At 38.6% G+C, this 24,308-nt stretch overlaps 1 protein-coding gene across 1 annotated transcript in view; it reads right to left on the bottom strand.

Moving 5' to 3' along the window:
- FCHSD2 (FCH and double SH3 domains 2) overlaps nt 1-24,308 on the bottom strand; it is a 244,638-nt gene that overhangs the window by 3,713 nt on the left and 216,617 nt on the right. Inside the window, exons 14-19 of the mRNA XM_005893521.2 lie at nt 10,185-10,319; nt 4,829-4,912; nt 4,531-4,708; nt 4,016-4,236; nt 2,074-2,203; nt 1,849-1,931 (exon numbers count right to left, since the gene is read on the bottom strand). Coding sequence (XP_005893583.2) covers nt 1,849-1,931; nt 2,074-2,203; nt 4,016-4,236; nt 4,531-4,708; nt 4,829-4,912; nt 10,185-10,319 — 831 coding nt within the window. The remainder of the gene's footprint in view (nt 1-1,848; nt 1,932-2,073; nt 2,204-4,015; nt 4,237-4,530; nt 4,709-4,828; nt 4,913-10,184; nt 10,320-24,308) is intronic.

The following is a 24,308-nucleotide window of genomic DNA, read 5'->3' as shown; positions in this document are numbered from 1 at the left end:
GTGATGCCAGAGCACTGGCAGGATAGGGGTACCACTCACCAGGATGGGAAATAAGGAAGAAGGATGACGTCTGAGAAGGAAGATAATTAGCCAGTTTTTTGCTGAGTTTTGGGGGTTTGTTATATATATACACTGAGATTTCCACAGATCTGAAGCTCAGAGAAGAGATTGGATAGGTAGTTATAAATCTTGGAGTTGTCAGTAAATAAATGGTTATCAAAATCTTGGGAGTAAATGAGATAACTCAGGAGTAAGTTTAACGACTTTAAGAGCAGTAGCCCTGGGACTCCTCTGGTTGCTCAGTGGTGAAGAATTTGCCTTGCAATGCAGGGGACATGGGTTCAACTCCTAGTCATGGACCTAAGATCTCACATGCCATGGAACAACTGAGAGGCCGACCTGAATGCCCAACTACTGAACCTGCACACAGTGGCTACTGAAGCTGCGTGCGCTGCAGCCCACACTACAGAGTCCGTGCAGTGCATCGAAAAGATCCCACACGATACAACAAAGATTCCACTTGCTGCAACTAAAACCTGACGCAGTCAAACAAATTAAAAAAAAAAAAAAAAAAGAGGGAAGCGGTCAGTGGACGGAACCCTGAGAAGCATCAACAGAGTTGCATAAAGGCAGAGAATCCCTCAAAGGTCAATGAAAAAGAAAGCCAGGAAGTAGAAAGCAGACCAGGAAAGTGTGGTGGAACAAATGGGTCCACTTCTCTCCATTACTGCTCTTCCCCACTAGTTCACATTGCTGTCCTCTCTTGCTTGGACCATTGCTCCAGCCTCCTAACGACTCCCCATGTTCATTCTGTCACTTTCTACTCATTCTCCACCGAGCTGCCACAGTGTGTTTTTAAAAAGCTGGGATGTCCCTGGTGGTCTAGTGGTTAAAAATCTGTCTCTAAATTCAAGGGATGCAGGCTTGATCCTTGGTTGGGGAACTAAGATCCCACATGCTTCAAGGCAACTAAGCCCACTCACTCCAACTAAAGAGAAGCCCATGCCCAGTGACAAAAAGCCCACATGCTACAATTAAGACCAAGTGCAGCCAACATAAAGTTATAAAAATTAGTAAGTAAAAATAATTTTTAAAAATGCACAATCAGTCATACCACTATCTGGCTTATAATCTTACAACAGCTTCCTATCACATTTAGGATCACGAACCAAGTCCTTAACAAGGCACTCAGTATCTGCTGAATGAACAAAGACAAAGGTTCTAAGTGGCTCAAAGAACTGTGTCAAATGCTGATAAGAGGGTCTAGGAAAATAAAACCGCAAATATAACTAGATTACCATGTGGAAGTTATGACCCTGGAAGAACTATTTCACAGTGAGGTAGTGGGATGGATTTGATGACAGCCGAGTGAGGGGTGGGTAGAGGTGATTATTTGTAAAGGACAGATTTTCTTTGAGAATAGAAGCTCTCAAACCTCAAAAGGGCATGTATCTTATATCATCTCACTGTCTGTCGAAGAGGAAAGTAGAGGCCTGGGAAAAAAGTTCTCAATAAATGCCTGCTGGAAAAAAAAAGCTTCTGTTTCACAATTAGACTGCTTTAATGCTCACAGAGCTTGTTATAATTTAAATATACTTTCCATAGTTGTCACCTGGCAATCTCACCATGGCTCAGTGAGGAAAGTGCCAGCGTAATAAGCTAGACCTCCCAAGATGTATTGATTTCTATAGCCTTCCTTTTCCAGAGCTTTGTTTAATTTACCAAGTCCATCGCAACCTGGCATGGAAGAAATTAGCAACAACACAGGGGTCATGGAGCTCCATTAATTTCTAACTTTCAATCTGGAAGAACTATGCACTCTATTACTCTGCTAGATAAGAGACTTACAGGTCGCAGTTTCCCATATGAGGTCTCAGGAGTATGCCTGGATGCCTGCGAGAATCCTGGCGATTCGGCATGGAAGCTGTTTTCTAAGGGAGGGAATCAAAGAAGCTCAATTTATTTGTGTTGCTGAGCAATATAGATGGTAATTCAGATCTGTTTACCCTTCAGATGAACACGTGGCTTTCTAAATTAAAGTGTATTTTGATACATGCCCAGGAGACCCCTTACCGTTTGCTGAAGGAGAACGGGAGAAGTACTGGGAGCCCCTCTTATCTGGGCTGGGGTAAGGGCTGCTGGGAGGCTGGTCGTACAGCGGCAGTGGAGGCAGGGAGCCGGGCGGTTTGGGGGAAGGAGAGACCTGCAGCAAAGGAAACAGAGGTTACATAGTGCTCACTTCAGGAAGGAGATCAGCTGGCTTCTCTGGCTGCTCCTGGCAAATAACCTTTCTCTGGAGCTAAGTTATGATTGTTAACTGTTTTGACCAGCCTGCTGCTGCTGCTGCTAAGTCGCTTCAGTTGTGTCTGACTCTGTGAGACCCCATAGACGGAAGCCCACCAGGCTCCCCAGTCCCTGGGATTCTCCAGGCAAGAACACTGGAGTGGGTTGCCATTTGAAGATGATCTCTCTTGGTAAATGCATGCATGCTAAGTCGCTTCAGTTGTGTCTGACTCTTTGTGACCCCATGGATTGTAGCTTGCCATGCTCCTCTGTCTGTGGGAATTCTCCAGGCAAGAATACTGGAATGGATTGCCATGCCCTCCTCCAGGGGATCTTCCAGACCCAGGGATCGAACCCACGACTCTTACGTCTCCTGCGCTGGCAGGCAGGTTCTTTACCACTAGCACCACCTGGGAAGCCACACTTGAAAATATGTGGGTTAAAGTATCTTTTGATATTGATTTCTAACATAATTCCACAGTGCTAAGAGAAGAGACTCTGTATGATTTCAATACCTTTAGACCATGACATTTTTGCACCTTGTTTTATGTCCCTGTATATGTTCCAGTGTCTCCTAATTTACACTCTATGGGAACTTGAAGAGAATTTGTATCCTACTATTGTGTGAAAATTGTATAAATCTTAATTACATTGAATTGGTTCACAGTGCTTTTCAGGCCTACTATATCCTACTTCTCTGTATATTCATTCTACTAATGTTTGAGAGTTTGATATTGAAACTCCATCTAAAAGCCTTAATTTATCTACTTAAAAAATAATTGTAAAACATGGTAGAACTATATGCAACCCTGCTTTGTATTTTCCAAGTCTCCTGTGAATCTGTTATCATCCTTTCATAATTAAAAAAAAGTAAAATAAAAAAGCAAATGAGCCTGGAATAACCACACTGCCACTAGTTTTGTGTTGCATTTAACTTTTTCCTTCCATAGATCTCATTATACTACTGATTTTAGTTTAAACAGTTACCAAGTCAAACCATTCTCTAGAGTTCTATTGAAAACATATCAAATTAGTCAATTCAATGAAGAACAAAAAAAAGAACAAGTTGTATTTTTCGGTGAAGATAAAATAACTGGCTGAGTTTCTGACTTCCCCAGGCTTTGTAATTGTCATGTTCAATGGTCATAATACTGTACAAGCAAGATGGGCAGACATATTCCTTATGGTCCTGGACCTGCCAAGCCTGTTGTGACATATCTGAATTAGGAGTTTCCCGTAAAGACAAGTTTTGCTATGATGAAGTAAGCCTCGGGCCACATGAGTCCATGGGGCTTTGGAAGTCTCATTAGTTCTCTGAAAAGGACTAGAAGGACCTGGGCTGGGCAGGGAGGTTCTGACAGTGAGGGAGAGAAAGAGGTTGCTAATATTTTTACTGTATACACTAACCACAGAGACAGTATATTCCCTCTCCAGTTTCTTTCTTTCTCCTTGCCAAACCAGTCTTTTGTAGGTCACACACACTGTAGTATTTTGGTTCCTCAATTCAGAGAGCAGAATGTGGGAGACATGAAGTGTAATATAGCCATTACACAGAGCCTGACTGACAAGTCTCTGCTTCCCAGATTCAGTCTTGTGGAAACCTGGCAACCAAAAATTGGAGTGGTAAGGGCAAGGTTGAGACCACAGCCCACTTCTGTGTGGGTCAACAGACTCTTTGGGAGTTATTTTCTTTAAATATCTTTTCATTCCGCTTTCTTCCCCTGTTGTGCACCTGAATCTCTCGCATCCATGGAGTGTCACCATTTTCTGAGGTTGAAAGTTCTTCCACTAGCACCGATGGGAAAACTCCAATCCGCCCATTGAATTCTCCTTCCCAGAAGCCATCGTCATCCTGGTTTTCTTTGTTCAAGATTCGGATGATTGCTCCCTCAGGAAAAGATAATTCATCATCTGTCTGGCCCTCGTAGTCATAAAGTGCTTTCACGAAACAGACTAGGTAGCAAGAGAGAAAAAGGCAGTAAGAACACTGACAACCAGGTAACTCTTACAACCACCCCATGCACAAGTGACAACTAAAGAGTGTCAAATGGAATAAGAGCAGAGCTGTGATCTTGTACTCACTGAAGAGCAACTCTAGGGTTCTACTGTACATGATACACGTGGCCAAATAAATACATTACAGAAAGGGAATAAACCCACGTTTTTAACCAACTGAAGGCTGACTCCAGGGTAATAGGGTTTATACCAAATGTGACCAAATAAAGAGTGCCTTGTTTCAGTCTTTACCACTGGCATCTCCGTTGAGGCTGCCTGAAACGAGTTCGGCCTCCGTGGAATTGCTGGATGTGTGTGACCGACTGTCCAAGGCAGCCAAGGACTGCAGCATGCTCAGCAGACTGTTCGAGGTGGGAAACTGTAGGTACTTTTCTGGCACATAACCCACTTGGCCGACTTTATTTCGAGCCTGAGTAAAAGACATGTGACAAAACAGGTTTGCACACACAATTTGGACAGGGTACAACAAGAACCAAAACAAACTCCTGAAAATGTCACAAGAAGGGGTGATATGAGCAAAGGAATATACCTTTACCCAGTCTTCCATATCTCCATCTTCAATCACTTCTAACACCTCATGTTCCTCAATGGTCAACTCATCTGGTTGAGAAGCCTGCAATGTAGGATGGTCATGGACAAAATTAAAAAGGTTAGATAAAGAGCAGATGTGAACTGATCATAACAGAAACTGGGGATCAAAATATTGAAATGATTTTGAAAAACGTATTGAACATAAAAATTTGAGTGTTGTAAAACTATCATAATGAGGTGAAGTTTTACTTAAAAAAGTAAACAAAATAAAGCCACAACAAAAACTGGAGAAACGGAATCCTCAAGAGGCAGTCAGGCTCAGTGAACACAGCACTCTGCTGGAGTAGGGGACCTGGGTTCCAGCTCCAGCTTATGTATCTATTGGTAAGTTATTCAACTTCTTGATGTCTCCATTTCTTCAAAATGACAATCCCGCCATTCTCGGGAAGATGGGGGTGGTGGGGGGTGGGTGGAGTCAGTGTGGGATGAGTAAGCACAGAACCATGATGGTTTGGGAAGCACAGGCAAAGGAGAAAGCAGTGAACCAGAACTGCACCACAGGGCTACAGTGGAGGTGCAGGCGGTGAGAATGCAAAGAGCTATGTACATGGACTGAATGACAGCTTGAGCGGTGCCTGGAATTGGTCTCAAATCACCATAAAATAGTGGCCAAGAGAAGTAAGTTGTAGGAGAGAAATGATTGATATTGGTCAAGGCTTGGATTTAAGATGCTCCAACTTAACTGTAGACACTGGGCTGATCCATTTGGGTGCTTCTGCAGAAGTTGCTGTGACTTTTTTTATTTTTAAAGTAAATAAAAGCAGGAGTCCACTGGCATTGGACACCCAAATGCTGCCCGTGAGGCTGTAGAATCTGAGGGCAAACTCTCAGGGACTCTGCAGAGGGGTTAGAGGAAGAGACTTTGTTTCCTGAAGAGACCTTGTTTCCTGAAGAGACCTGTCTGTTACATGTAACAGGAGGGATCTGCAGGCATCTTCTGGTTCTTAGTGAACAGTTGTAAAATCTTTCCCCAAGTCTCAAGATCAGTGAAAACTATCAGTTAAGACCATATAGCTTTTCAGATCTCACAGTCTCAAAGTATAAAAATATCTCCAAGTTACATAAGCAAAAATAAGGCAAGGCTCATTTCCCAAGACTCATTTCCCATTGCATGTACATTTCATCAAACCCAGATTCTGGACATTGCTATAACAGCTGCTTGAGATAGAAAAACAGTACTGAAAATGGCTGACTAATTACAGAACTACTACAGGATCAGAATTTTAAGCAGATTACCTCTGACCTAACAAAATAAGAGAAAAAAAGAGTCCACTGATTTCTAATGGCTTTTCCAGTGGAACTTCTTCACTAATCTGAAACCACACTATGCCTTGAATATACCAGGAAAAGGCACCTATATAACAAAGATGTTTTTCCTAATTCTGTGGCAAAACTTTTCAAAGGTTATCAATACAATCAGATTTCAATGTGTGTGAGAACAAAGCAGGAGAGTTAAACACTTTGTTACATAAGCAGTGCTGAATATAGCATTGTTATACTAGCTTGATCATACCATACCTAAGCAGTGACCAATTCTTTCACTTGACAAGGTCAAGTTCTTCCCATGACACTCAAGACCCTGTGGTCTCCTGATGTTTTGGCCCCAGCAAACTAATCCCTAGTATCTGAATACACCATGTTATGTATTGTCTCTATGCCTTTCTTCCAAGAGGCCTTGATCCCTCTTTCCCATTTGGTAACTGGAATTAGATTACTGTGAGTTCAAGTCCAGCTTCAGTCTCTTTCTACAGGCAAGTGACTCTAAGACCTTTCAGAGTCTCAGTTTTCTTTTTTATTCCTATTACAACGCAAGCTCCATGAAGGCAGAGATTTCTGTCTGTGTTGATCAGTGCTGTATCTCAAAGCCTAGAAAAGAGCACAGCATGGTACATGGAAGGTACTCAAGTAGTATTTGTTGAATTAATGGATTGGTTGATAATTTCTTCCTTATAGGATTATTGAAGGGATTAATATATATATATATATATATAGATAGATAGATAGATAGATACTAGGCACACAGGAATTCATAAATGGTGGCTATCATTATTACCCATGATTTGATGCCTGGCTTATATGTATACCAAGACCACCCACAATGAGCTGGTTGCTTTTTCCTCCTTTTATTCTTATAAAGCTTTGAGCGTCCCTCTAACACTGACTATTGTGGCACTCAAGTTAGCTGTTTGCACTTGTGGGCTTTCTAACAGAATGACTTCTTTAAGGTAGGGAATGTAATTCTTCTCACTCATCCCAACCAAGGACAGCAAGTAGTTAGTAAATGGTTATTAAATAAACACATGGTCACACACTACTTCATGAAGTCTTGATACACAGTGACCGCCAGAACCCCAGAAGCAGCCATGCCCTCTGCTTCTACCACCACCTTTCTAAATTTCCTGTTTTCTGTTAAAACAATATGTTTTTTCCTGATCATAAAAGTAATAAATGTTCACTGTAGAAAAGCTAGAAATAGGTATAATCGAGATCTTAAGGTAATACAATTTGGCATCTTACTTTCTTGATGTATCATTTCTTCTTACAAAAAAAACCTCAAATGTAATTTTTCAATTATCCTCATAATATTGTTATGATTATATTATATGAATGGTTAATTTATTTAATTATTTCCTTATTGGACTGCTAACTTTGCTCTTATAAAGTAATACTATGATGAAAAAAAATTTTGTACCCAGAATATTTTTCTATATTGTGGGTCACTTGCTTAGGACAAATGCTAGTAGGGTCAAAGTGACAAGCATTTTTAAGGCTTTTGAAACGAATCCTTAAATTTAGCTTTTCTTTGCTCTTGCTAGATTAATTTAGGCTTTCTTTGCTTGTCTGGACCATAGGAATCACAATTAGGCTTATAGTTAAGCCTCTCTCTACTCTAACCTACCCTCTCTGGAATATCTATACCATGAGCAGGGTTACCTTATTTTAAAGCCCAGTCTGATTTTAGGACACGTTATGGCTTCCTTCAGCCAGGATAGAAGCCAAACCTTGGTGTGATCTACAGGTCTATCTGACATCTTTACTTCCAGCTGCTCTGTTTCCCACGTTTGATGCTCACATACCTGTCATTTCCTGGACACTCTATTATCTCATCAAACTGTGTCTCTGCATCTGTTGTTTGCTTAGAAGGGTCTTTCCCTTCTCTACCTCATCATTGTGACTAGAAAGACCTTACTCCTGACCTCACTGAAATGCTACCTTATCTGCAAAATTCCTCAGATGCAATAATCAATCACTCAGATCCTTAGGACCCTCTCCATTTAAAGACCTTAAATTTAATTCTGGAACTTCAGAGTAAATATTACACTGAGACAGAAGACAGGGAAACAATCCCAAACTAGCTGTATAATATTTTAAAAACATTGTGTAAGTGTTTTAAAGATGACTTCAAATTTTCAGAAGATTATCAAAACAGTTTACATTGGGAAGACAAATCCCAACTCTTTTAGAAAAGAAGAAGTACTGTTAAATATATAATAAAAGGATGTTAAATGAAAAGAAGTCTGGTAATCACCGATATTGAGGAGTAAATGATGTCAGTTTTTCACTCTCCAGGCATGGTGCTGGTGGGAGTGAGAGTATTCCACATATGCTTAAGATTCTCTCCACATACTTCCTCTGTTGTTGTTCCTCAAGCATGGCATTAACATGAAAGGGATTCATTAAAATGAAAGGGATTCATTCATTCAAGCTTCCCTCACATCATGCATTTATTCGTTCCACAATTATTACCTGAGGACCAACTATGTGCCAGGCACTGTCCTAGGTGCTGAAGACATATATGCAAGGCACACAAAGTTTCTGCCTTTAGGGAACTTCAGTGCAGAGTTAGATAAAGAAATGTGAAAATAAACAAGATTAAGTTTGGTTGGTGATAGTATCAATTAATAAATGAGGACAGAAGGGTTATTTTGGTTGGTGATAGGTTCTATATAGTATCAATTAATAAATGAGGACAGAAGGGCAATGGGATAGAGTAGTGACTGGAAAGTTGTGTATGTATTTAGGTGGTCGGGGAAACCTGAGGAGGCACTATTTGAGTTAAGCCTATATGAAGTGCACTGGGCAGCCAACCAAGAATTGGGAAAAGGCAGTTCTAGGTAAGGGAAAGCAAGTGCAAAGTTGTCAAGTCAGGAAGGAGCACAGTGCTTTTGAAGACTGAAAGGCAGCCAGAGTTGCTAACGTGTAGTGAGTAGGTTCAGTGGGTTGGTCTAACATGAAGCTAAGGAGACTGGAAGGGGCCAGATCAGTCTGGACATTACAGAGCCTAGTAAAGAGTTTGTTTTTCTTTGTGTGATGGAAAGCTTAAAAAGAATTTTAGGCAGGGGAATAAAATAATCTCCTATATATGTTAAAGATAAGTTTGGCTGTAGGGTGGAAAGTGGACTTTTGGCAGACAAGTATGAAGAAGGGATACCAATCACTAATTTTTTTTTTACACTAATCAAAGTAACGGCCTAGACCAAGATGTGAAATGTGAATGGATTCCGAATATGTTTTGGAGGTGGAGTCAACAGGACTGGCTATTGACTGATGAAGGGAGTGAGAAAAGAGAAGAACTGGGAAAAGAAACTCAATCTACTTTGAGTAAAAAGTTAATGTGAAAGCAGGGCAGGGGTAAGAGAGATTAAAAACTATTATACCAAATCAGCTTTGGAAGTTAGAAGAAAAATCTATTTATCCAGGCCCCTGCTTAACCTGGAAACAAGAGATGGTTATATTAATATTAGGATAGGCAAAGTTTAACAAAACTGTTTTTTCAAGCAATTTTACTTTAATACCAATTTTGAAAACTATCCTAATGGAGAGCCTTGTGCCAAGCAGGCAACTGATAAGGAAAGGAGTCTTATTTACAGAAAATTTACTAGATGCCAGGCCTTGTGCCAAGCAGGCAACTGATAAGAAGAGGAGTCTTATTTACAGAAAATTTACTAGATGCCAGGCACTGTGCTAAATGCTTTGCTATACAAGTGTTATCTCATTTAGTCTCCACATTAGCCCTATAGTATTATCCCCATAATATAGATAAGAAAACTGAGGCTCACAGTGACCAAGGGACTAGCGTGGTTATGTAGCTTGTAAGTGGCAGAGACAAGATTTTAACTGAGGCCGTCTGACATCAGAGCCTAGACTCTTCCCTGTTATGTTACATTGCCTCTAATATGAACAGAACACCAACATTATGGTAAGTACAGCATAAGAGGCTGGGTAGATACCATTACTTGTACCTTCAGAGTTGTCACAATTTAACATGAGAAATATGTTAGAGAAATACAAACCTTATAGGAATAAACAACTTTGCAGGTGAGTGGGTAATTTCTTAAGGTACCAGAAGGGCTGGAACTGCTGTCATCAAAAACATCCATGTTGTCCTCAAACTCTTCTCCTTCTTCTCTTTCAGTATCTGCATTAAACTAGGAAAAATCAGAGGCCACTGGCTAGCTTACTTAGTTACTTCAAGAAGATGCATGAAAGCAGCAAACAACCGGATTGTTTCAAAATGTTAATTTACTCATTCAACTGCACATAGAAAAGTGTCTGTTCTGTTCTCACTTGCATTTTTCATGTTATGAAAGGACTGACATTTTTCTTTCTTTTTAAAACCAAGAGTCAGTTAAATACTGACTAATGAAGGCCTCTTACCATTTAAAACTGATCATATTAGCAAACATTAAAAAGATTTCTAAATGCTACCAATGCCTTGGACTGCAAGGAGATTCAACCAGTCCATTCTGAAGATCAGTCCTGGGCATTCATTGGAAGGACTGATGCTGAGGCTGAAACTCCAATACTTTGGCCACCTCATGCGAAGAGTTGACTCACTGGAAAAGACCCTGATACTGGGAGGGATTTGGGGGCAGGAGGAGAAGGGGACGACAGAGGATGAGATGGCTGAATGGCATTACCGACTCAATGCACATGAGTTTGGGTGAACTCCAGGAGTTGGTGATGGATAGGGAGGCCTGGAGTGCTGCGATTCATGGGGTCGAAAGGAGTCGGACACGAGTGAGTGACTAAACTGAATGAACTGAACCAACGATGTAGAGAAATAGGTTTTTGTCTATGGCTGGTTTAAACATAAACTGGTACCTCCTTGAAAAAAAAGCCTGCATAGCAATGAAGACCCAGCACAGCCCAAAACAATAAATAAATAAAATTACTTAAAAAAAATAGATACGGATAAATTAGAGCATGTGTGCTCTGCTGGTAGGAATGTAAAATGGTGTAGCTGCTTTGGAAAAATGCTATGCTGGTTCCTTAAAAAAGTTTAACATAGAATTACCGTATAATCCAGCAATTTCACTTCTGTACTCCCAATGCTCTTCAATTTTAATTTCTATTCTGTTCTTTCAATTATTTTTCCCAAAAGACTTTGAAAGCAGGGATGTGAATAGATATTTGTATACCAATGTTGACAGCAGCATTTATTCACAATAGCCACAAGGTGGAAGCAACCCAAGCATCCACTGACATGGCTGGATGAACAAACTGTGGCATATGACAGCAGAATATTACTTAGCTTTAAAAAGGAAGGCCATTCTGACACATGCTACAGTATGGGTGAACCCTAAGGGCATTAATATTAAATGAAATGCGCCAGTCACAAAGAAGACAAATACTGCATGATTCTACTTATATGAACTACCTAGAGTAGTCAAATTTATAGAGACAGAAAGTAGAATGCTGGTTGTCAGGGATTTTGGGGCTGGGGGAATGGGGAGCTACTCTTTAATTGGTATAGAGTTTCACTTTTTGCAAGATAAAAAGAGTTCTGGAGATGGATGATGGTTAATGGTTGCACAAAAAAATGTGAATGCACTTAATGCCACTGAACTTGGTATTTTAAAATGGTTTAAATGATGAAGTTTATGTTGCATATATTTTGCCACAGAAAAGGGCACAGTTTCTTTTGAAATGTAATTTCAAGGAAAATAAATGAAAATAAATCCAGTTTCAAGGTATATTACTGGCCATAGCTAAAAGGCATATATTAATTAAAATGGTATTCAGTGTAAAAATGTATTTATCTAGAGTACTGTCTATTACATTAAAATGCAAATAACACTTAAATGAGCATAAACATCTGACAGAGGTAGGCAGAGTAAGAAGGACTAAGACTGGGGAACATAGGAGATTGGCTTGTTCTATGTATCTCTGAACTATAAACAAAAAGTAAGTTTTACTTTTTAAATTAAAAATCCATCAATGAAGAAACAAAATAAGTTCAAAGGTTTCTTGGTTTCTAGCTACATACAAACACTTATTTGGCTACTTTTCCCAATGTTCAAACATACAAAGGCACTAAGATTTACACAGTAAGGACATAAGGGATGGGCAGTCAGAATTGGGCCTTATGGTAGAACAATTAATTAAAATATCAAACACCTACTTAATGCTGAACACTAAGCTAGGCTCTGAGATATGAAATGAAGGACACAGTCTGCTTTGCAGGAGTTCACAACCTAGAGTGGGAAGTCAGCATACCCAAACGCTGAGTGCACAGACGGCCCTGTGAGTGTGGACAGAGTGACTCGAGAAGAAGGTCAGAGCAGATTTCTGTCCATGGGATTCTCCAGGCAAATACTGGAGCAGGTGGGCATGCCCTTCTCCAGGGTATCTTCCGACCCAGGGACTGAACCCTCTTGGGGTTGGCAGGCAGGTTCTTTACAACTAGCGCCACCTGGGAAGCCCTCAAACTAACAAACATATTTACATATACTTGGAAGATGCCTTTATATTCTAGAAAAGGTTACAGACAACTGTGGGCACAAAAAGCAAAACAAAACACCCTTACATCCATGAAAAAATTAAAGCCAATGTGGGTAGAGCAAGATTCCAAAAATACAGTGTAAGGAATGTTAATATGTACTGTGTTTGGCACTGGGAATCAGTTCAAAATGTTTCATCTTGGCAATGTTATCTGATACTAAACATTCTTTTTTTCTTCTTTATTTTGAATTCATTTTCTGATTCTCACAGAAGGGAATGGAAGGTTGCAGTGATGGCAGCAGGGGTCACTGCTACATGCTTTTGCACTGCTCTTGCAGTTTTCCAAAGTATGTCATCTCAGGACAGCTTCTTCCTTTTTCCTCTGCCACCTTCTGTACCTTAACTGTTGCAACGTTTCCTTTTTTTTTTTTTTTTTAACTGTTGCAATGTTTTCTTGACCTAGCATTTCTAAAAGCACATTCTTCCTGTTTCTTAACTTCTCACTTATCCCTTTTCCTTCCTGTCCCCTGACAGAATTTTAATCAAAACTATTCTTTTCAGTGGTACTAATAATTTTCCTTTCTGAGATGTTGTAAAATGCTTACTCTTACTGCAATGGCAGATAAGAAGAACCTTTCTGAGTTGGTTTTAGTAGCTGACCTCATACTCAGCAAATTACCTCTGACAGACTTGGGTCTGAATGCTGACTATGCCATTTATTTGCTGTATGACCTTGGGCAATTTGATTTCTCAACTTCAATTACGTCATCTCCATAATGAAGACAATTACTTCTTAACAAAGTTATCATGAGGATTAAGTGAGGCAACACTTAAACCCTTAATATATGCTTGGTACAAAGGTGACACTTAATACATAATTGTTGTTTTTATGAGGAAAGGAGAAGATAGATTAAAAAAAAAATATCTGGTGATATCCAGCTTAGAGGAAGACAGCTAGCAGAACCTCTGAATTCCATCTAGACAGAAAAGTGGTCACTGTGAACATCATTCCAAATACAACACAGGTATATTATAAAAGATGATGTTGAAAATATCAGCCAAATGGATTTCTGTTTCCAGGCAAGATGGAGTATCAGGGACCAGGTTTAAACCTTCCAGAAAAGGCTAAAAAACTGTTTAAAATTTATAAAAGAACCGCTTTCAAGACACTGGACATTATGTGATGAAGAACAGTGATCCTTGTGGGAAACAAACAATTTCCCCAACCTACTACCTGAAAAAAGTTTCCAAAATGACATACACCAGGAGGGAACCTAGAAGAGGTTGGTGATCTACTGGAATTGAAGACATGAAACTGGGACTTCAGGAAGGCCAAAGTGGCTAGGGCTTGCACAGTAATGAAGAAAAGAGAAATGCATAGAGAGAACTCGGGAAATCTGCAGAGGGTCCTCCTTAAGTCTTCAGCTAAGCACTGATCAGCACATGTACATCAAGAATGACTCGAAGCCACTGATAGAACCCCTCAAAGGATTAGAGGGAACCATCCTCAGCATTCACACGGGCCTGGGAACATTTCCTGTTCCCTCTTAACAGAGCAGAAAACCTCACAAGGCATAGGGCATCAGGTAGAGAAATGAGAAAATCAGTAAGGATGCGGAAGACTTGAACAACACTACAAACCAATTTAATTGACATTTATAAAAGATAACACCTAACAATAGCAGATTATATATTCTTTTCAAGTACACATGGAACATTTATTGAGATATACCATATAATGGGCCACAAAACAAGTCTTGATAAATTAAAAATGATTCAAGTGTGTTATCTGACCACAATGGAAATAAATTATGTCATTAACAGAAAGGTATCTGTAAAATTGCCAAATATTTGGAAACTCAATAACACTTCTAAATAATCCATGAAACAAAGAAGAAATTAAAAGACCAATTAGAAAATATTTAAAATTGAATGGAAATAATAACACAATATATCTGAGTTTGTGTGGTGGTGCTTAAGCAACATGTAGTGGGAAATGTTTAGTATGACATGCCTATACTGAAAAAGAAGTTAAGTCTCATATCAGTGACCTCAGCTTCCATGTTAAAAATACTAGGAAACAGCAAATTAAGTCCAAATTAATCAGGAAAAGGAAATAATAAAAAACAAGAGCAGAAATCAATAAAATAAAAAAACAAAACAATAGGGAAAAAAGTCAATGAAATCAAAAGCTGTTTTGTTTTTTGGTGACGATACATCAAATTTACAAACCTCTAGTAGGATGATCAAGGGGGAAAAAAAGGAGAAACAAATAACCAGCATCAAGGAGTAGGAGAAGTGATATCACTACAGATCCTCCTGACAATCAAATAATAAAAAATATTATGAACAACTTTATGCCAATAAATGTGGCAACTTACATGAAACAAACAAATTCTTTGAAAGACACAAATGATCAAAGTCTATTCAAGAAGACTAAGTTGAAGAACCCTATCTCAATTAAAGGAATTGAGTTTGTTGCTTAAAAAACTCCCACAAAACTCCCCTCCAGGTCCGGGCTCTGTTGAGTTCTACTAAACATATAAGGAAGAGAAAAATTCTACATAGGCTTCCAGAAAATTGAAGAGGAAGGGATTCAAATTATTTTATGAGACAAGCATTATTCCAAAATCATACAAAAACAGTTTAAGAAAACTATAGACTAATAAAGTATCTGCCATAATCAGACATATAAAATGCTAATCAAAATTTAAACAAATCAATTCTAATCAATATATAAAAAGGATAACAGTTCATCAGGAATGCAAAGTTGGTTTAATATGTGAAAAATCATCAGCGTACTTCACCATATTAACAAACTAATAAGAAAAATCATTTAATATTTAGGACTTTGCTGTAGCTCAAACAATCAAGAATCTGCCTGCAATAGGAGACTGGGGTTTGATCCCTGAGTCAGGAAGATCCTCTGGAGAAGGGAATGGCAATTCAGTCCAGCATTCTTGCCTGGAGAGTCCTACGGACAGAGAAGCCTAGCGGGCTACAGCCCGTGGGGTTGCAAGGAGTCAGACACGATTGAGCAACGAACACTTCACTTCAACATCCATTCCTATCAGTAAACTAAACAAAAAATGGAGGAAAGTTCCTTGACATGGGAAAGGGCATCTACAAAAATCCTACTGTGAACATCATACTTAATGGTGAAAGACTATGCTTTCTCCCTAAGTTTGGGAACAACGCAAGAACATCATGTTGGTTCTCACCACTTCTATTCAAGCAGTGTACTGGACACTGGAGCTGTTACAGTAAGGGGGGTGGGGGGGGGGAAGTAAGCATAGAAGGAGATAAAAGGCATTTTGAATTGGAAAGGAAGAAGTAAAACTGTCTTTGTATAGAGGTTACATGATTATCTATATAGAAAATCTACATTAAAAAAAAACTAATGAATGAGTTTAGCAATGTTGTAGGATACAATATCGATATACAAAAATCAATTGTATTTCTATACGTTAGTAATGAAAAATCAGAAGTTGGAATAAAAACTATTAGGACAGCATCAAAAACTATGAACTAGAGATAAGTCTGACAAAAGATGTACAACATCTACACACTGAAAACTATCAAACACTGCTTAGAGAAGTGAAAGACAATTGAAAGACTCAATATTGTTATGATATCAAGTATCTTCAAGCTGATCTACAAATTCACTGTAATCCTAATGAAAAAATTCTGGTAGGTTTTTCTGGTAGAAAACCAATTTTAAAATTTATATGAAAAAAAAATAAAATTTATATGGAAAAGCAAAGGAATGAGAATATCCAAAACAATTTTGAAAAGGAAGAAAGGTGGAAGATTTTACCTGACTTCCGGACTTAAAAGTTACAATAATTAAGACACAGCAGCACTGTCATCAAGCTAGGCAAATAGATCAATGAAACAGAATAGGAGGTCCAAATACAGACCCATACATATATGGTTAGTTGATTTTTGACAAAGATGTAAAGGCATTTCAGTAGAGAAATGACAGTCTTTTCAACAACAAGAAAAAAGAATTGTACTCACTCTTCTTAACTCATACAATCACAAACTTAAATGTAAAACCTAAAATTATAAAACATACAAGAAAATCTTTATGACTTTGGGTTGGACAAAGGTTTCCTGGTTATATCACAGCATGGTCTGTGAAAGAGAAAAAAAAGTAAGTTGGACTTCACCAAAAAATTTCTGCTCTTTGAAAGATACTGTTAAGAAAATGAAAAGACAAGGTACAGACTAGGAGAAAATTACATAAATCATCTATCTGATAAAAGATTTGTATCCAGAGTATAAAAAGAACTCTCAAAATACAATAAAAAGAGAACAAACAACCTAATGAAATATGCCTGAAAGATCTGAATGGATAGTTCACTGAAGAAGATATACATGTGGAAAACAAGCATGTGAAAAGATGCTCAACATTATTAGTGAAATGTAAATTAAAATGATAATGATACACTACTGCACATCTATTAAAATATCTAAAATTAAAAAGATTGACCATACTAGCTACTGGCAAGGTAGTGGAACAACCGGAACACTAGTACTCCATTGATAGGAATGTAAAATGGTACAACCACTTTGGAAAATAGCCTGAGAGTTACTTAAAATATTAAACATATAGCCACTATATGACCCAGCTAAAACAGACACACACAGCAGTTTTACCTGAAAGAGCCCCAAACAACTCAAATGCCCATCATCAGAGTGAATGAATAAACAAATTTTGTGGTATATTCATACAACAGAATATAACTCAGCAATTAAAAGACTGACATGTAACAACATGGATGCTACTCAAAATAATTATGCTGTATGAAAGAGGTCAAACAAAGTGTATGTTTTTAAATATGTGTTATCTATTGTATTTCAATTATACTTCAGTAAAACTGTTAAGAATAATAAAGCTTGGGAATTTTAATGACAACTGGTTGCACAGTACTTGAAGATGCTATAAGACCATTAATTACATCAAAATAGGGCAGTCGATAATTCACCAGAGGCTTAAAACAAGAAATGAAAAAAGAAAAGATACAGCAATTGAAATGAATCACAAAAAAGGTTAGAGGAATAAACAGTCATCCAAGGAGTGAGGAAAAAAAGCAGGGCTTTAGAGGCAGACATATTTGGGTTCTAATCCCAGCTCTCTCCACTTACTAGCTGCGTGCTGCTGGGCTAGATCGTTAATTCTTCTACCTTCTCATCTGTAAATACATTCAGGATGGTTGTGATCATTAATTAAAATAATATATGAATGTGCCTGACATGGTACCTGGTACAGAACAGATGATTTACCAAAGTGAATACCCTCTTTTCGGTAGTATTTTTAGCTTAGTTGGTAGAACTGGAATAAACTGCTTAAAGTTCAGATTAATATTTTTGAACATGTATCATGTGTTAGGACCTGTGTCAAGCACTTTACTTGTTATGGCTATGGAGAAAGTCAAAGAACATAAAACGGCTAGAGATACTTCTCTTAGAAGTGAAATGCTCTAGCTTTTCAATGCCCATCTTTGGTCTTGGCTGTCAGTATGTGACACTGGTTCTCTTGATCTGTGGACACCAACCCAACAGTCATTATATGCAGCTAGATAATTTCCAGCCCCTGGCAAAGGGTCTCATGAGCAGTGAAGGCTCAATACATGCTTACTGAATTGAATTAAACTGATCCTACTGGGAACCTGAAATGTCAGTTTCATTAAAAGTGTGGACATTTTTAGTATGGAGTTTAGTCCAGTAAAAAGGTGAATGCCCATCTGGAAATACTGTAAATAAAAAAGCAACTGAAGATTTTTGTAGGTGTATCCCATTATTTTCTATAGTTTACATTTCTCTCATCATGAAAATCCATTGTTCATTTCTTTGGGATTTAGCTCAAGCCAACAAACAGGTTTCCGCGTTATAAAAACAAAGCCCATTGGATGCAAGGACTATAAGGCATTACTGAGGCAGATGGGAACCAAATTAGCATCCTAAAGGTTTAAAATTTTTACTCTTGCCTTTCAAACACATACTGAGCATGATCTTCATAATGAACAGACCTAGAACTTATTTCTATGCAACTCTGTGAAATGCTCATATACTTAGGGATGCTTCCCAACAGAGTAGATGTCAGGATGCCTTGGCATAGTAGTTGGGGGAAGTGGTTGAAAACAAGGAAGTCATGTAAACACTGTCAGCTACAGTCTGAAAATCTAGAGGGGAAAAAAACAACAGACAGAAAGAACAAAAATAAAACAACATCAAACTAAGAATCTCTGACTCAGTAATTCTAAGATTCTAACTTACAGAAAAAAAATCCCCGGTATGGAAAAATGTGTAAAAATGTTTTAAAGAGTGTTATTTAGACTATGTGGAGGCAAGCCAAATACTAAACACAAAGAGTTAAGTAAATGCATTCCTGATGGGATATTACACAGACATTAAAAGGATGATTATGAAGGTCATCCATCAATAGGGAATGTTAGATAAAAATATCCAAAATTAACCTTATTATGATGCAGGTGTTCAAAAAAGGAATAGTAGAAAGAGGAAGGAATTCAATTAAGTTGCTAACAGTGTTGTTATAAGGATGGCGCTTTCTTTATTTTCTTCTCTGCCATACTTCCTAATTTTTTGTTATCTAGTTATATAATTTTTCTATTCTATAATTAATATAATTTCAAAATTAGGTTTTAAACTGGGTATGGGTTTCTGAGTAAGAGAAGGCAAGAAAATGAGAAGGGATAAGTGACAGAAGGGGTGACTGGGTCACTGGCAGCAATCCAATCATAGGAGACTGTAGGCAGGGTCTGATTAATCATCAACTGAACAGTTATACCAGTAGAATGCCCTCCATTAAAAAATGTTGCTATATTGTGATTTTTTCCCTTCCTATTCCTATATTCTGCACCACAGCATAATACAGAAGGCAAAGAGTTAATACTCAAGAAAGTATAGTCCCTTCCTTATTCTATAAGATAAACAATATACGTTTTTAAAAATATTTATCTCTATAGGGCACTTTACATTATTAATGTCTAATAGTACTATTAACTATGTTTTCCAGAAGAAAGGGAATTCTAAACCTGATGATTAATGCTTTTGCTGGCATCTGTAATGGAAGAAATCATTTGGCTCCCGAATGTGTATTTCTACTCTCTGTTCCTTTCCAGCTAGCTGTCAGCGTGAAGAGCTACAAATTCCTCCAAGTTATTTCAGGGTTGTCATTTAAAATCAGGTTAAATAAATATTGGGACTTCATTAAACTATTTTATGCTTACATCTTTCCCTTATTTGTACTGATAGTAGAGCATCCACAAAATACATCCCTCAGCTGAAACTGAGAAAACACAGGTTCTGTAAGAGTGACTAGAGGGAAGAAAGAGTGGAATGGGATTGCAAAATGCTCCTTTCAAGAGGATACGACATGTCTCTAGATGAGCTGATGTTTTGGGACAGTTGTCAAAAATAATCGATTTATTCAACACTTATAGCCAGTCTGTACTACTTACTGCCAGATACTATACTAGGGACATCTCCTTCATTTCCTTCCTTCATACTCAGATGCCTTCCTTTATCTCTTGTTAAATTTCTTTAAAGACTATCCCAAATGGCATTTCCTTCTCTCCCATTTTTCGAGCTGGTATAAGCATACCTTGGAGATATTGTGGGTTTGGTTTCGGACCACCACAGTAAAGTCAGTTCAGTTCAGTCGCTTAGTCATCTATGACTTTTTGTGACACCATGGACAGCAGAACATCAGGCTTCCCTGTCCATCATCAACTCCTGGAGCTTGCTCAAACACATGTCCATCCAGTCAGTGATGCCATCCAACCAACTCATCCTCTGTCGTCTACTTCTCCTCCTGCCTTCAATCTTTCCCAGCATCAGGGTCTTTTCCGATGAGTCAGTTCTATGCATCAGGTGACCAAAGTATTGGAGCTTTAGCTCCAGCATCAGTCCTTCCAATGAATATTCAGGACTGATTTCCTTTAGGATTGACTGGTTTGATCTCTATGCACATAAATCTATGTTTATATTATACTGTAGTTATTAAGCATGCAATACTGTATGTCTAAAAAATTTATATACCTTAATTAAGAAATACTTCATAGCCAAAAAATGCTATCATTTGAGTCTTCAGTGAGTCATAATCTTTTTGCTGGTAAAAAGGTCTTGCTTTGATGTTGATGGATACTGACTGATCAAGGTGGTGGCTGCTGAAAGTTGGGGTGTCCATGGCAATTTCTTAAAATGGGATAACACTGAAGTTTGTGGCACTGATTGACTCTTCCTCTCATGAACTATTTCTCTGTAGCATGCAAAGCTATTTGATAGCATTTTACCCACGGTAAAACTTTGAAAACTGGAGGCAATCCTCTTAAACCCTGATTTATCAACTAAGGTCATGTAATAGTCTAAACCTTTTGTTGTTACATCAGCAGTCTTCACAACATCTTCACCAGGAGTAAATTCCATCTCAAGAAACCACTTTCTTTGCTCATACATAAGAAGTAACTCTTAATCCATTGAAGTTTTATTACATGACTGCAGCAATCAGTCACATCTTGAAGCTCCACTTCTAGTTCTAGATCTCTTGCTATTACTACTACTCTTGCATTACTTCCTCCATTGAATTCTTGAATCCCTCAAAGTCATCCATGAGGGTTGGAATCAACTTCCAAAGTCCTGTTCATATTGATATTTTGACCTCTTCCCATGAATCATGAGTGTTCTAAGTGGCATCTAAAATGGTGAATCCTTTCCAAAAGGTTTTCAACTTACTCTGCCTAGAGGCATCAGAAGAATAACTATCTAAGGCAACTACAGACTTATGAAATGTATATCTTAAGTCATTAGACCTGAACATCAAAATTACTCCTTGATCCATGGGCTACCAAAGGGATATTGTATTAGCAGGTATGAAAACAACATGAATCTCATTGTACATCTCCATCAGAGCTCTTGGGTGACCAGGTGCATTGCCAATGAACAGTAATATTTGCAAAGAAATCTTTTTTTCTGAGTAGTAGATCTTTTAAAATTAAAAAAAAAATTATTTATGTTTTTTTGGCTGTGCTGGGTCTTGGTTGCTGCATGGGCTTTTCTCTAGTTGTGGCAAGCAGGGGCTGTTCTCTAGCTGCAGTGGGAGGGCTTTGCATTGTGGTGGCTTCTCTTGTTGCAGAGCACAGGCTCCAGGGACGCAGGTTTCAGTAGCTGCAGCACATGGGCTCAGCAGTTGTGGCTCACAGGCTTAGTTGCTCTGTGGCATGTGGCATCTTCCCAAACTAAGGATCAAACCCCTGTCTCCTGCATTGGCAGGGCAGATTCTTTACCACTGAGCCACCAGGGAAGACTGCGTAGTAGATCTTAAACAGTGGGTATAAAATATTCATAAAGACATGTTGTAAAGTGATACACTGTCATCCAGGTTTTGTTCCATTTACAGAGCATAGCAGAGTAGACTTAGCATAATTCTTAAAGTCCCTGCTGCTGCTGCTAAGTCGCTTCAGTCGTGTCTGACTCTGTGTGACCCCATAGACGGCAGCCCACCAGGCTCCACCATCCCTGGGATTCTCCAGGCAAGAACACTGGAGTGGGTTGCCATTTCCTTCTCCAATGCAGGAAAGTGAAAAGTGAAAGGGAAGTCACTCAGTCGTGTCCAACTCTTCACAACCCCATGGACTGCAGCCTACCACGCTCCTCCGTCTGTGGGATTTTCCAAGAAAGAGTACTGGAGTGGGGTGCCATTGCCTTAAAGTCCCTAGAATTTTCAGAATGGTAAATGAGCACCAGCTTCAACTTAAAGTCACCAGCTTCCTTAGCCCCTAACAAAACAGTCAGCCTGTGCTTCGAAGCTTTGAAGCCAGGCATTGCCTTCGCTCTATCTCTGTAAGTCCTAGGTGACATCTTTTCCCATGGCAAAGCTATTCTGTCTACATTGAAAATCTATTTTTCAGTGTGACTACCTTCATTAATGATCTTAGCTAGATCTTCTGGATAACCTGCTGTAGCTTCCGCCATCAGCATTTGCTGCTTCACCTTGCACTTATATGTTACAAAGACAGTTTCTTTCCTTAAACTTCATGAACCAACCTCTGCTAGCTTCCAACTTTTCTTTTACAGCTTCCTTACTTCTTTCAGCCTTCATAGAATTGAAAACAGTTAGGGCCTTGCTCTGGATTAAGCTTTGGCTTAATGGAATGTTGTGGCTGGTTTGATCATCTATCTAGACCACTAAAACTTCCTTGCTACCAGTAATAAAGCTTTTTTTCTTTCTTATCATTCACATATTCACTGGAGTAGTACTTTTCATTTCCCTTAAGAACTTTTCATTTGCATCCATAACATGGCCAAACATTTGGTTCAAGAGGTCTAGCTTTTGGCCTATGTTGGCTTTTGATGTTCCTTTCTCATTAAGCTCAATCATTTCTAGCTTTTGATTCAGACTGAGAGATCTGCAACTCTCCCTTTCACCTGACCACTCTATAGATTATTAATCAGCCTAATTTCAATATGGTTGCATCTCTAGGAATAGGGAGGCCAGAAGAGACGGAGAGAGACAGAGGAAAGGCTAGTCAGGGAAGCAGTCAAAACACACAAACATTTATCAATTAACAGGTGGGATTTGTGGTGTCCCAAAATGTTACAGTGGTAACATCACAGATAGCTGATCACAAATCACCATAACAAATGTAAAATGAAAAAGGAAACCTTTAATTTGTTAAAAAATGCAATTGTTTGTGAGCACAATAAAGTGAAATGCAATAATAAGATATGTTAAGTTTTTCTGATACAATTTTACAAAACCATGAGATTTTGGAGCTGGAGGGTATCTTAGAATTTCTGAAATCCAGAGACTTTTTCCAATATGTGCTAAGGAGTTAGTAGTTATCAAGTTCAAGTTTGCTACACAATAGTTCAGTCATACACTTCCATGTATCATTAAGATCCATAGAAGTCTGTCTGCTCTACCAGTGTGTAAGCTTTTTGAGGAGAAACACCAAGTCTTGTTCATCTCCAATTTGCCCAGGAAGTGGGCACATAGGGATAAATGCCTGCCCAGTTGATAGAAAAGATGCTAGTCTGAGGAAAACCATGGGGTTGATAAGTTGCCAACAGTAAGTACTGTTGAAGAAGCCAAAAGCAAGAATGTATCTGGAATTTGTTATCATTGTAAGCTTTGTTAAACAGAATAACATGAATTAGATGGAAGTTGTGGCTTTTAAAAAGACGAAATGGGAAGAGATATTCCATGAGACAGAGCAACTCTGTTGTATTTGAAACAGGCTAAGTTCTTCTAACTCCAACGTCAAATAGGTGATATGTACTTATTTTCCCCAGCTGGATTACCATTAATATTGAAATAAAAATAAGCCTTCGGTAGATTGCTTTTCCTTAAAATGCACATACACTCACAATCTTCTTTAAATGTACAAGCGTATTCTCATTAGAAAGTCAGAATGCCATGTGAAAAAACTGACAAAACTTCCAGGAATGTTCTTAAACTATGGCCGCTTTCTCTAGCTCAATTCCTTTTATCTGAAGGGCACAAATATGAAGAGGCATTATGGATATAGTGGAAAGTCAGGAGATTAGAGTTTTAGTTTGCTGCTATGCCATCTGGGCTTCCCAGGTGGTGCAGAGGTAAGGAATCCACCTGCCAGTGCAGGAGACAAAGAGACACAGGTTTGATCCCTGAGTTGGGAAGATCCCCT

This window comes from Bos mutus, chromosome 15, assembly GCF_027580195.1.
Source record: "Bos mutus isolate GX-2022 chromosome 15, NWIPB_WYAK_1.1, whole genome shotgun sequence".
NCBI lineage: Eukaryota > Metazoa > Chordata > Mammalia > Artiodactyla > Bovidae > Bos > Bos mutus.
The sequence above is the reverse complement of the archived record's forward strand: the minus strand, read 5'-3'. Positions and strand labels throughout refer to the sequence as shown.